This window comes from Chrysemys picta, chromosome 17, assembly GCF_011386835.1.
Source record: "Chrysemys picta bellii isolate R12L10 chromosome 17, ASM1138683v2, whole genome shotgun sequence".
Taxonomy (NCBI): Eukaryota; Metazoa; Chordata; order Testudines; family Emydidae; genus Chrysemys; species Chrysemys picta.
The window spans coordinates 10,816,300-10,830,157 of NC_088807.1; the positions used below are offsets into that span (position 1 = coordinate 10,816,300).

Consider the following 13,858-nt stretch of genomic DNA (forward strand, 5'->3'; position numbering starts at 1 on the left):
GGGAGAGGTCGCTGAAGGCAGAGTGCTGGAAGCGGGCTGGAGAGATGGCTGGGAGGCAGAGATGGCTCTGACCCCCCAAAGGGGGGTGGGCTGGGATGCCCTGGGACCCCAAGCTGAACCTAACTGAGGGGGGCCCTGTTGTCTGTGCCTGCAAGACCTGTCTTGAACTGTATTCCTGTCATCCAAATAAACCTTCTGCTTTACTGGCTGGCTGAGAGTCATGGTAAATCACAGGAAGCCGGGGGTGCAGGGCCCTGAGTCCCCCAATACTCCGTGACAACAGGTGGCAGCGGTGGGATCTACTGCACCCCGTGGACGGCGCTTCCTGCAGTAAGTGACTGGGGAGCAGTAAAATGAAGGGGGATTGACGGGGACCAGGTGTGCTGAAGAGTAAGAGAAAAACGGTTATTGCCCCTGGGAGTGTGTGACCAGCGAGAAGGACTTTTGCAGTAACAGGGTCCCCCGGGGGGATCGCAGCAAGTGGTCCCAGGGGCGGAGAAGTCTGCAGCTCGACCCTGGCAGAGAGGTGGTGACCTCGAAAAGGGCTGGCACACTAGGGGTCTCCCTGGGAACTGTGGGGAGCTGTGAGCACACAGAAACAGAAACAGCATGAAGAGAGACAGCGTCAGCATGAACTGGAACTGGTGAGATTAAAGGGCAGCGAACCCCCGGCTGCGGGGAGTGAGGGGGGACCCAGGACTGCACGGAGCTTTGATAAGTGCATCCTGGCCCCACGCAAGGAGGGGGAGGACATGGATGACTTCCTGGATGCCTTTGAGACGGCCTGCGAGCTGCACCGGGTTAATCCCGCGGACAGACTCCGGGTCCTTACCCCCTTACTGGACCCCAAAGCCGTGGCATTGTACCGCCAACTGGAAGAAGCAGAGAAAGGGAACTACGAACTATTCAAAAAGGCCCTGCTACGAGAGTTTGGGCTAACTCCTGAGATGTACCGGAAAAGGTTCCGGAGTCAGAATAAAACCCCTGAGATCTCATATCTGCAACTAGCCGTCCGCATGAAAAGATACGCCAGCAAGTGGGCTAATGGGGCCCAGACGAAGGAGGACCTAATTAAACTGCTGGTACTGGAGCAACTGTATGAGCGGTGCCCATCCGACCTGAGGCTGTGGTTGGTGGACAGAAAGCCAGAGAACCCGCGACACGCAGGGCGGCTGGCCAATGAGTTTGTAAAGAGCCGGTCAGGGGGTGGCAGGGAGGAGCCCCAAAGGAACAGGCCCGCCGCGATGCAGAGAGAGAGTCACCCTGGGACCTCCCAAAGGGGGAATATGGGGAATCCCCTCCCACAGGGAATGCCCAGCGTCAGGGACAACCGACCGGCTCGAGGGGACCCACGGGACATGAGCTGCTATTACTGTGGCCATAGAGGCCACGTTCGGGCCCAGTGCCCCAAACTCAAGGACAAACTAAGCAGACCGAACCCGCACCGGGTTAACTTGGTAGAGGCCCAGACGGACGAGGGGCAGGCTTCTCACGCAAGAGGGGCTGGCAGCTTATCAACTGCTCAAGAGAGAGAAGGGCCCCAGGCCAGCTCCTCTAGGGGGCTGGATGCTCCAGACTCAGGGTTTTTGGTTTATAAGGTGGGCGCGGGGCTGTCCCTCCGGAGAGAGTACCTTGTTCCCCTGCAGGTGGATGGGAGGAAGGTCAATGAATACTGGGATACGGGCGCAGAGGTGACGCTGGCCCGGCCCGAGGTGGTGGCCCCAGATCAGGTGGTGCCCAACACCTACCTGACCCTGACGGGGGTGGGCGGAACACCAGTCAAAGTGCCCGTGGCAAGGGTACACCTAAAGTGGGGGGCCAAGGAAGGCCCCAAGGATGTGGGGGTACACCCGTATTCGCCCACTGAGGTATTGATGGGGGGGGACCTGGAGAACTGGCCAAGCAACCCCCAGAGGGCACTGGTTGTAACCCGCAGTCAGAGCTGGCGAGGGGCACTGCGCCCTGGCCTTGGGGGGGGTGCCTTGCCTGAGGCGCAGAACCCTAACCTGGTGGGGAGGGAACGCCCAGGGACACGGCTCAGGAAGGCTGCAGCTTCAGACCCAGCGGGCGAGAAAGAGCAGGTGGCCATCTCTGTCCCAGCTGCTGAGTTCCGGGCCGAGTTACAGAGAGATCCCTCCTTGCGGAAGATAAGGGACCTGGCCGACCTCAATGCGGTACAGACCATGGGACAAGGTGGCCGGAAAAGGTTCCTGTGGAAGAAGGGGTTCCTGTACCGAGAATGGGCTCCCCCAGGGAAAATGGAGTCGGGGGGATCAGGAGGCAGCTGGTGGTACCCCAGAAGTATCGCCGCCAGCTGCTGTGCCGAGCCCATGACATTCCTCTCTCAGGGCACCAGGGAACCTGGCGTACCCAGCAGAGGCTGCTACGAAGCTTTTACTGGCCTGGGGTCTTTGTTACTGTCCGACAGTACTGCGGATCCTGTGACCCCTGTCATAGGGGGAGGAAGGCCTGGGACAAGGGAAAAACAGCTTTAGGACCCTTGCCCAGCACAAAGGATCCTTTCCGGAGGGTGGCCAAGGTTAAAAGGGCGGCTCTAAACCAAGAAAGCCCAAAGCACAAACCTCCAAACTGGAGCGCTGGAAGAAAACCACAGCCCAGTTGAAACCCTAGAGATATGGGGGTGGGAAAAGGGCACAGGCCGCATAAACCTTCCCACATGCGAACTGCGAGGGCCATCAAGCACCCCCGACCGAAGGGGGGGCGTGAAACTGAAGGGGCCTGGTGTAATTCTCACCAAGGAATGGGAGGGATGCGGGGGCATCCATGGGAACGGGGGTAGGTTCGAACTTCCCCGGGTCACTGGCTAAAGTGACCCTGCTCAGTTTGGTCTCGAAGGGGGAAGATGTAACGAACTGGGACTGTTCTTACTGTGGTCTGTAAATGCTGACAGGGAAGTGTGGCTAGGATAGTCTGCATTGGGGGGATGAAAGTCTGCCCGAGGGCGAATACCTGGGCGTGTAGCATGGGAGCCCAGGAAGGGGTTGGAGGCCAGGTAACACCTTGGCCCGGGAAACTAAACAAAGGCTGTGGGAGGGGTCGCTGAAGGCAGAGTGCTGGAAGCTGGCTGGAGAGATGGCTGGGAGGCAGAGATGGCTCTGACCCCCCAAAGGGGGGTGGGCTGGAATGCCCTGGGACCCCAAGCTGAACCTAACTGAGGGGGGCCCTGTTGTCTGTGCCTGCAAGACCTGTCTTGAACTGTATTCCTGTCATCCAAATAAACCTTCTGCTTTACTGGCTGGCTAAGAGTCATGGTAAATCGCAGGAAGCCGGGGGTGCAGGGCCCTGAGTCCCCCAATACTCCGTGACAGCTTGCTTCCAGCTTCAGTGTAGACATAGCCCAAGGGACAGTCCACAACTGGGAACTCCCCCATGTTGGGAATATACTCAGCAGGGCAGTTAAGGGCACACATCAAGCAGCATAAAGGATGTGAAATAGGCCAATAAACAAGAGGTCCTTGAGCTTTACCAGGCTGCTGTACTGTGTCCAGAATTAGGTGTCAGTAGATTGGGGCCAGAGAATGGACAGCTTGAATAGGAGATTGCCTTGTCAGTGAGGGTCCAAACCTCACAAGTAAAAATGTAAGCCCGTAAAACTTAAACCCACAAAATTGGGTGTAAAATGTGAATCCTATTTCAGCATTAAGTAAGAGAGAGCTGGGTAGTGTCACTCCTCAAATACACTTTCCAATTACTTTTAAATTCTATCCAAAAAAATCTCATTTGGCTGACAATTTCTATTCCTTTTTAAACCTATGCTGCTTATTGCTTATGGTTCAATTTGTTCTAGATTCTAGAGGGTATTTTTCCATTATTTTATTTTTCTTTCTTTTTAAACACAAATTAAGAAAACAATCACAAGTTCTTTTGAGTCATCACTAATTTTGTCCCCTTCTTTATTTATTAATGGATATTCTGACCTTTTTCCCTAGTTGTTTTCCTCTTGATAAATTAATAAATATCATTATTTTCCTTAATATTTTTGGCTGAATTAACTCATTCTGCTTTTAAAAAATGTGGCTTATTTTTTCTCTGTAGACTTTACATAAATGCATTTTACAGATGATTGAAACCTGTGCTTATTGTTTTAGAGTTTTCCAATCAGAAGAGAAGAGTCTGTGATCTATTCACAGTTGACTTTCATACCAAGGCAGGGAGTGGTTGATCCTCCAGATTCATAAACAGAACAGCCTTTCTTTCATCTCTCTGAGACTGGTAAGCACATCCTACTCCATCAGTTAAATATTCATATCTTCCCATGAATACAGGATGGATAAGGTAATTAAAGAGTACCCTAAGACCAGATCTACAATTAAAATGTTTACCATCATAGCTATGTTGTTCAGGGGTGCTATGGTGTTGGAAGAGTGCTTCTATCATAGCTAAATGTCATTCAGGGAGGCAATGTTCCTATACCGGAAGAAAAACACCTTCTATTGGTGTACGCTACATCTACACTATGGGCTAGATTCACAAGTTAACTTAGGCTTGGAGATGCTGTGTCACCATGCCTAACTTTTAGGCATCTGGAAAATCACGGGGGGCTGGTCTACACTGCAGAGCTAGATTGACTTAACTACATCACTCACGACTGTGAAAAATTTCACTCCTTGTGCAATGTAAGTAAGCCAACCTAACCCCCGGAGGTGGATTTACTAAAGCAATGGAAGAACCCCTCCTGTTGCTGTAGTAAGTATCTACTCTACAGCAGCACAGCTGTAGCGGTGTCGCTGTAGCATTTCTAGTGTATACAGGGAGTCCTCGGACTTACGACACAATTCGTTTTGCATTGAATTGCATTGTAAGTCAAAACATTGTAAGTCAAAACAGCTTTTCCCATAGGAATCAAAGGTATAAAGGGGGGATTGGTTCCTGAACCAAGGCTTGATACACTATCTTCACCACACTAACCCAGATTTTTGTACTAAATGAATTATAGATGACTAATGTTGCAACATCAATGTATTTACTGTACCCTGCATTTTGTAAACAGCATTCAAATAAACATATAAACTCACATATACTTTGACTCAGAATGCTGGAAACAGAGGCTCAGAAAGCCAGGGAGAATGGCACATGTGCTGAGCCTCAGACAATCACTGTTCAAGCTTTCTGATTGGCTGGGACCAGGAGCCAATAAAAAACAAGCGGCAATCCTACCCGGCAACAGGCTACCCTGCTGCCTCGAAGCGAATCAGAAGCGACCCTTTTCAGCTCCATATCAGTACAGAAAGGGATTTCAAGCAAACTTTATGCAAATGAAGCATCCTAAGGGCAAAACAAGTGTCATAGGGGTGAAACGAGCAGTCAATTGAAAAAGCATTGTAAGTGGCGTTCGACCTAAGTCGGTCATTGTAAGTCCGAGGACACCCTGTACATACCCTGGGATTCATAGAGCCTGTGTTTGATGCCCAGGTTCCCCGTACTCTTTTCAACTTAGAAAAAGAGATGATTTAGGGGGCATATGATAGAGGGTTATAAAATCATTAACAGTGTGGAGAAAGTGAATACAGTTTTATATACCCTTTCCTACAATACAGAAATCAGGGGTCACCCAATTGAATCAATAGGCAGCAGGATTAATACAAAAAGAGGAAGCACTTTTTCACACAACATACAAGTATCCTGTGGAACTCATTGCCATGGGATGTTGTGATGGCCAAAAGTGTAACTGGGTTCAATAAAGAACTAGATAAGTTCCTGGGGGAGAAGTCCATGAATGACTATTAGTGAAGATGGTCAGGGATTTAACCCTATGCTTCGGGCCACCCTAAACCTCTGACCTACCAGAAGCTGGGAGGGGAAGACAAGGTTGGAGGTCTCCGTAATTGCCCTGTTCTATTTACTCCCCCTGAAGCTCTGGTACTGGCCACTATCGGAGACAGGCTACAGGGTTAGAGGAACCATGGTCTGATCCAGGATGGCCATTCTTACAGAATGAATGGGATCCAACAAAGCCAGCATGCTAGGCAGCTCCTCACCTAAACTAGCCAATGGGAGGTGCCATCCTGAGGGGTGTGTGCTAACCCCTGCCCCTTTCAGGGAGATTGTTGCCTAAATCCAGCACCACCCTGTGCTTGGGATTACCAGTTGTGAATCCTCTCTTGGGGTTTGGCACCTCCGCCTTTTCAACAAGAAGGTGGAGGCGTGGGACCTCCCTCATAACTTTAGGGTACTCACCTGAGATGTGTGAGATCCCAGTTCAAGTTCCCCCCTGTGCCTGAGGGCAAGAAGGGAGAGGAGCAAGCCTAGACCACTTCTCACACGAGTGCCCTAACTGCTGCGCTATGAGATATTCCAGTGTGGGGCTCTCTCATTCTCGCCTGCTGAAGCTGTTCCACTGTGGATAGCTAATGAGTTATTGGGTGAGTGAGAACGAGAGCGCGTCCACATGCGAGAATGACCGTAGCTTGGTGGTCAGATCATTCACTCAAGATCTGGACAACCCAGGATCCAGTCCACCTATTCTGATGATGCTTATTTCACCAGAGTGGAACAGCTTCAACAGGACAAACTAAGGAAGCGCCCCCCTGTGAGAGTGCTCCATAGGCAAGTGCTTGGGGCACTCTCCTGAGGGGTGGGAGACTCCTGTTCAAATATATTCTCCCTATGAGTTGGGGAGGAGGGGAGGGTCTTCCACATCTCAGGTGAGTGCCCTAACCACTGTGCTAAAAGTTAGGAGGGAGGGCCTCTTTCTCCCCACACACCAACACCTGTTTTGCATGAGCTCTCTTGCATGGCTATATTCTGTAAGTGGCCATTAAATATGCCTATTGCATCAAGCCCTGCACGTGGGTTATGGGGAGGAATACCTGTCTTCCCCAGGTCCATTAAAATCTCTGGGGTTTGAGCATCCAGTGCCTGGCATGGGGCTGCAGTGTGACTGTTCAGAGGCAGAAACATAGGCACATTGGGAACTGTTACTGCAAAAATTTAGGTGCCAAGTGAGTTTAGGCAACTACAGGGTTTGGCGGCAGTTGAGCAGGGGTTTTGCGAAACCTAATGGCGCCTGATTCTGGGATGTTGGTGCTTAAAGTGGCAATTAGGTACCTAAAGCCTTGTGTGCCAGCATGCGTTCTGTAGGATAGTCATAGGCCCAAATTTGGATCGGGGGCCAAATTTTAATCTGAACTACTCCAAAGTATGGAGAATTTAGCTCTCATTTACATGGCCATTATTGATTAGAGATGGTCAAAATTTTCTCTTCAAATTTTTACATATATATGGCTTTTTCACCAAAACTAAAATGTTTAGAGAAACAATTCATTTTATTTGAATCTTCCAATTTTTCAGTGAGAAACTGGAAATTGAAGACTGATGGGTTTTTTTGTTTGTTTGTTTGTTTAATAAAACAGCTTCTGAAAACTAAATGTTTGGTGATATAGTTTAGGCAGCTTCCTGCCCAGCATCCTGGGTTTTGTGAACCCAATTTTTTGGTGCTTGTTTCCCCCCATTCATTGCACAGGGAGCCTAGGTACCTACATCACAGCTGTGGATTCCACTGGGCAGCTGGGCACCTAAAACTGGATGTTGCAATGCTACATCCTCTTTGTGGAGCTCTCCCTTCATTGTGAATATAACATTTAACAATCTGTATGTGATTAAGACACTAATGCTTAAAAACAAAGTGCCCGCGAAAAGGTCACTTCATTTTTTTGGAGCAAAATTCATCTCATATATATGTAATTATCATTAAAATTAAATATCTGAGGGCATAGATTGTTGCAACGAGTCTGCTATGAAGATAAATTTTTTTGACAGAGCTGGTTTTAAAAAAAATGCATGAAACATTTTCAGTTGGAAAATGTGGTTTTGTCAAAATCAAAATTTCCCATGAGGAAAATGTCTTCTTTTTATTACTTTTTTAAATTCTTGGTCAGGAACATAGAAATGATGATTCAATACAAAAAATTAATTTCAAATTGACATTTTGATGTAAAGTGTCCATTTAAGTAAAAATGTTAATTCAAAATAAAATATTGTATCTCAAATAAATATTTTAGACTTAAAATGACATTTAGATGACATTTTTAATTTTTCATTTTGAATCGACATTTCAAAATGAAATATTTCATTTTGATAGAAGTGTTTAAAATAATTAATTTTTACATTACAAAATATGTTAATATTTTGGACAAAAACAACTGCTGGGGGAAAAAATCAGAATTTCCAAGAGGATGGAAATTCCATTTTCCGACCACTTCTAAGTTTTAATAAAGTTCTTCTGAGTAGATGAATTTCTGAATATGAAGTTTGGTTACTGTGAATGTTCACTTATATGGTCTATTTTCTCTCTCTCTCCCATCCTGTGTAGGTTCTGGCCTTTGATTAATCTTCTGAGAAAAGACTGGCACTGGATTCTTACCCTTGACAGATTTTTGGATTCGCTTTTCTTCTTGAATAGAAGTCCATAAGTAACATACTCTCAAACTGAGCAGTTGACCTCCAGTTAACAGAAATCTATTCCTTTGATGACTGTAAGGGCTAGATCCACAAAGGGGACTTAGGTCTACTCTGTGATTGAAAATTGCTGGTTTAACTACTTCACACGGGAGCGTGAGAAATTCACAACCCCGAGTGGTGTAGTTAAGCCAACCTAAATCCCTGTGTAGACAGTGCTAGGTTGACAGAAGAATTCTTCTGTCTACCTAGCTACTGTCTCTTGGGGAAGTGGATTAACTACAGTGACTGGAGAACCCATCCCATTGGTGTAGGTAGTGTCTGTACTGAAGTGCTTCCATGGTGCAGCTATGCTGCTGTAGCTTTCAAGACTAGACAAACCCTTAGACTCAGTGTTGCAGCTCTTAATTTTTAGGGGCCTTGCACCTAGTGGCATCCACAGCCCAAGTTAGATGCCCAGGCACCCAGTGCAATGCATGGGGAGAATTAGGCACCTAAGAATGGGATCAATGAATCTAGCACTTTGTGCGGGGGATAACCTAAACTAGCCAATAGGAAATGCTGAGGCAAGAGATGGTACATAAGCACCACCCCTCAAAGGGATATAAACACCTAAATATGGGTTGGAGGTAGGGGCCTATCTCTGTTTGGGACTCAGAGCCATGAAGGCTTTCCTGAAGTTAGGGCCTAAGCCTTTAAGTCACAAAAACCTGAGGAGGAGCCCCTGTGGCGACGAAAAAGGAAGGAGACAGAGCGCCAGGTCGTGGTAGCCGAAAAAGCCTCCCAGGGACTTTCCACTGGGCTTTTTATTTTCTTACTTCCATGTTTACAACACTTATGAGTGGTTGAATTTTTGCGCATAGGAAGGGCATACAGTGCACATCAACATGGTCTTACAAACCCATATCCTGTGCACGTGAAAGCGAGCAGCGAGGGTGATGATCAGGTCAGCCAATAAGTTTCCCAATCACAGGCGCTGGGGTGTAGGCCGCTCCGGCCTCGTAGTCACGGGCACAGTGTGCCGCACCCGTGAGCTGGCGATTCGGGAGCTGTGCGTCCCATCAAGCCCCCTATGTTTTCCCCCTGTGGTTAGAGTACTCACACTGGAAATGGGAGACCTCCATTCACATCAAGCAGAGGGGGTGTGACATGGAGCCAGAAAGAGTTAAGCAACTAGCAGGCTAAATTACCCAAATTCAACCTTTAAAGACATATTAGAAAAGTATATATGGTAATTATGGCCATTCCTGATAAATAGCTAATAAATATCTGTTAGATAGACTAGAACTTTGAAATGTAGACTTGTACTGTTAGAGAATTAGAAGAAGATAGTGATTGTATGTGTTTGTGTTTACGTATATCTTGTGAGATGTTAACAATGTAACCAGACGGTTCCTGTCTGTTACAATATTCTATTGATTCAGAGATCAAAAGACAATATTAACATTTAGATTAAACTTGGGTGTGGCAGTGGTGGTTTGTGAATGGTGTGGAGAAAGTGAATAAGGAAGTGTTATTTACTCCTTTGCATAACACAAGAACTAGGGATCACCCAATGAAATTAATAGGCAGCCAGTTTAAAACAAACCAAAGAAAGTACTTTGTCATACAATACACAGTCAATCTATGAAAGTCGTTGCCACGGGATGTTGTGGAGGCCAAAATTATAATGGGGTTCAAAAAAAGTTTTAGATAAGTTCATGGAGGATAGGTCCATCAATGGTTATTAGCCAAGATGGTCAGAGATGCAACCCTATGCTGTGGAAGTCCCTAGCCTCTTACTGCCAGAAGCTGAGGCTGGATTACAGGGAATGGATCACTCAGTAATTGCCCTGTTCTGGTTATTCCTTCTGAAACACCTGCCATTGGCCACTGTTGAAAGACAGGATACTGGGCTAGATGGACCATTGGTCTGACCCAGTATGGCTGTTCTTATGTTCTTATATAATGGTAGCACCCGCAAGAGCACAGCAAGTGCCACTTGTTTGGGTTGCCATAAGGAGGACTATGTCCATTTCACAGAGGCCTCTGTGCCTTAATCTGACCATGGATGGCTTCTTAGACTCCAATGAAGTATATGAATTTACACCACCTGGGAATCTGGCCCATCGATGCCTAAGGAGTTTGCACAGATTTACACCAGTTGGCAGTCTGGTTGCATTGACACTCGTGTTCTGTTCTGATTTACACCAATTGATGATCTGGCCCATTGACTCCAATAGGGTTATGTCAGAGTTCAAGGAGAGAAAGGATTTGCACAGGTGTCTCCCACCACTACAGTGAGTGCTGAAAGCACTGGCCCAGGGGATAGTCTAATGTGGGGCTCCCTTTCACTCTCTCCTGTTGAGCTGTTCCACTGTGTATAAATAACAAAAGAATGATTAGAGCAAGGAGATTCCCAGATCTCAGCGGGGGGAGGGAGCGGGGTTGTGCCCTACCTTGCAGGCTATACACTAATTTCCACTCTCTTGCTCAACAGCTATTTGTTTATACACAGTGAAAGAGCTTCAACAACAGTCATTGATGGAACCACCACTCCATCAGAACAGCCTGTGACCCACTAGCTGGTGCACTCTTCTGAGACACCAGAGATTTCTGCTCAAATCTTTTCTCCCTTCAGGGTAGAGAGAGAAACTGAACCTGGGTTATCCACATCCCAGGCGAGTATGCTAACCAGTAGGCTATAAGCTCAGCACCACCTCCACTAACAGCAGTGGGATTTTGAATGAGACCTGATCCAGTAGTTGTTTGCAGAGGCTGCCTACTGGATTGAGCCCCACACGGGATTTAGGCAGATGAATGCTTGTCTTTCCCTCTGTTTGTGAATCACTCTGTAGCTTAGATAGGAGACAGGTATCCAGACACCTAGAGTGAGACAGCAGAACTTTTACCCTAAAAACTTAGGCACTGAGTGAGTTTAGGCACCTACAGCATTCAGTGAGAGTTTTATGGATTGCAATAGAACCTAAAACTGGGATTTAAGTACTCAAACCCAAGATTTAGCTGCCTGGATCTGGGTTTAGGTAGCTAAGTACCTTTGTGGATCCCACCTAAGAACCTATGTCATAACTATAAAGGGAAGGGTAACAGCTGTCCTGTGTACAGTACTATAAAATCCCTCCTGGCCAGAGACTCCAAAATCCTTTGCCCTGTAAAGGGTTAAGAAGCTCAGGTAACCTGGCTGGCATATGACCTAAAGGACCAATAAGGGGACTAGATACTTTCAGATCTTGGGACGGGGAAGGCTTTTGTTTGTGCTCTTTGTTTTGGGTTTTGCGTTCGCTCTCGGGACTGAGAGGGACCAGACATCAATCCAGGTTCTCCACATCTTTCTAAACAAGTCTCTCCTATTTCAAACTTGTAAGTAAATAGCCAGGCAAGGCGTGTTAGTTTTCCTTTGTTTTCTCAACTTGTAAATGTACCTTTTACTAGAGTGTTTATCTTTGTTTGCTGTACTTTGAACCTAAGACTAGAGGGGAGTCCTCTGAGCTCTTTAAATTTGATTACCCTGTAAGGTTAATTTCCATACTGATTTTACAGAGATGATTTTTACCTTTTTCTTTCATTAAAAGCCTTCTTTTTTAAGAACCTGATTGATTTTTCCTTGTTTTAGATCCAAGGGGGTTGGATCTGTATTCACCAGGAGTTGGTGGGAGGAAGGAGGGGAATGGTTAATTTCTCCTTGTTTTAGATCCAAGGGGTTTGGATCTGTATTCACCAGGGAATTGGTGAAGGTTTTTCAAGGCTTCCCAGGGAGGGAATCCATTGGAAATGGTGGCAGCGGGACCAGAGCTAAGCTGGTAGTTAAGCTTAGAAGTTTTCATGCAGGCCCCCACATTTGTACCCTAAAGTTCAAAGTGGGGGTACAGCCTTGACAACCTACATGGGGAACAAATATTTGATAGTGGGCTTTTCAGTCTGGCAGACAAAGACCTAAGAAGATCCAATGGCTGGAAGTTGAAGATAGACAAATTCAGATTGGAAATAAGGGGTACATTTTTAATGGTGATGGTAATTAACCATTGGAACATCTTACCAAGAGTCATGGTGGATTCTCCATCACTGACAATTTTTAAATAAAGATTGGATTTTTTCTAAAGATCTGAGCGGGCTGCATGCTTGCCGTGGTATGGCGAGACAAGAGCAGGAGAGCAGAGTTGCAGCGGAAGCGGTGGATGACGACTGTCATATAGAGGACCTGCGAGGTTGATTCATGGCACCAGGAGAGCAGAGCTGCAGCAGAAGCGGTTGTTTGATGATGATGGTTAGCAGTCCTACTGCACCGTCTGCTGAAAGCAGTATGGCATCTGCATGGAAAAAAGGCGCAAAACGATTGTCTGCCGTTGCTTTCACGGAAGGAGGGGCGACTAACAATATGTACCCAAAACCAACCACGACAATGTTTTTGCCTCATCAGACATTGGGAGCTTAACCCAGAATTCCAATGGGCGGCAGAGACTGCGGGAACTGTGGTATAGCTACCCACAGTGCAATGCTCCAAAAGTCAACGCTAACCACAGTACAGTGGGCGTACTCCGCCGATTTAATGCGCTTAGTGGGGACACACACAATCGACTATAAAATCGCTTCCTAAAAAATTGACTTCTATAAATTTGACCTAATTTTGTAGTGTAGTCATACCCTTAATCGATGTAGAGAAGCACTAGACATGATAAACCGTGATTTTAGTAAGCCTTTGGAGAAAATTCTACATGACATTCTCGTAAGTAAACTAGGAAAATGTGGTCAAGATGAAACTATTGTAAGGTGGGTGCACAACTGGTTGAAACACTGTACTCAAATAATAGTTATTAATGGTTTACTGTCAAATTGGGAGGATGTATCTAGTGGGGTCCTGCAAAGGTCAGTCCTGAGTCAGGTATTATTCAATATTTTCCTTAATGGTTTGGATAATGGGGTGGAGAGTATGCTTATAAAATTTAGAAATGACACCAAGCTGGAAGTGGTCGGAAGTATTTTAGAGGGCAGGTTTAAAATTCAAAGTGACCATGACAAATAGGAGAACTGGTCTGAATTCAGCAGGATAAAATAAAATAAAGACAAGTGCAAAATACATCTATTAGGAAGGAAAAATCAAATAATAGAATCCTAGAATATCAGGGTTGGAAGGGACCTCAGGAGGTCATCTAGTCCAACCCCCTGCTCAAAGCAGGACCAATCCCCAACTAAATCATCCCAGCCAGGGCTTTGTCAAGCCTGACCTTAAAAACCTCTAAGGAAGGAGATTCCACCACCTCCCTATGTAACCCATTCCAGTGCTTCACCTCCCTCCTAGCGAAAAAGTTTTTCCTAATATCCAACCTAAATCTCCCCCACTGCAACTTGAGACCATTACTCCTTGTTCTGTCATCAGGTATCACTGAGAACAGTCTAGATCCATCCTCTTTGGAACCCCCTTTCAGGTAGTTGAAAGCAGCTA

The 13,858-nt window shown here is 46.6% G+C and overlaps 1 protein-coding gene across 1 annotated transcript in view; it reads left to right on the top strand.

Annotated features, from left to right (window-relative positions):
* Nucleotides 1-9,137, top strand: part of LOC135976408 (uncharacterized) — a 106,361-nt gene extending 97,224 nt beyond the window's left edge. Inside the window, exons 13-14 of the mRNA XM_065571845.1 lie at nucleotides 4,110-4,233; nucleotides 8,333-9,137. Of these exons, the coding sequence (XP_065427917.1) occupies nucleotides 4,110-4,199 (90 nt within the window). The 3' untranslated portion in view covers nucleotides 4,200-4,233; nucleotides 8,333-9,137. The remainder of the gene's footprint in view (nucleotides 1-4,109; nucleotides 4,234-8,332) is intronic.
* The last annotated feature ends 4,721 nt before the right edge of the window (nucleotides 9,138-13,858 follow it).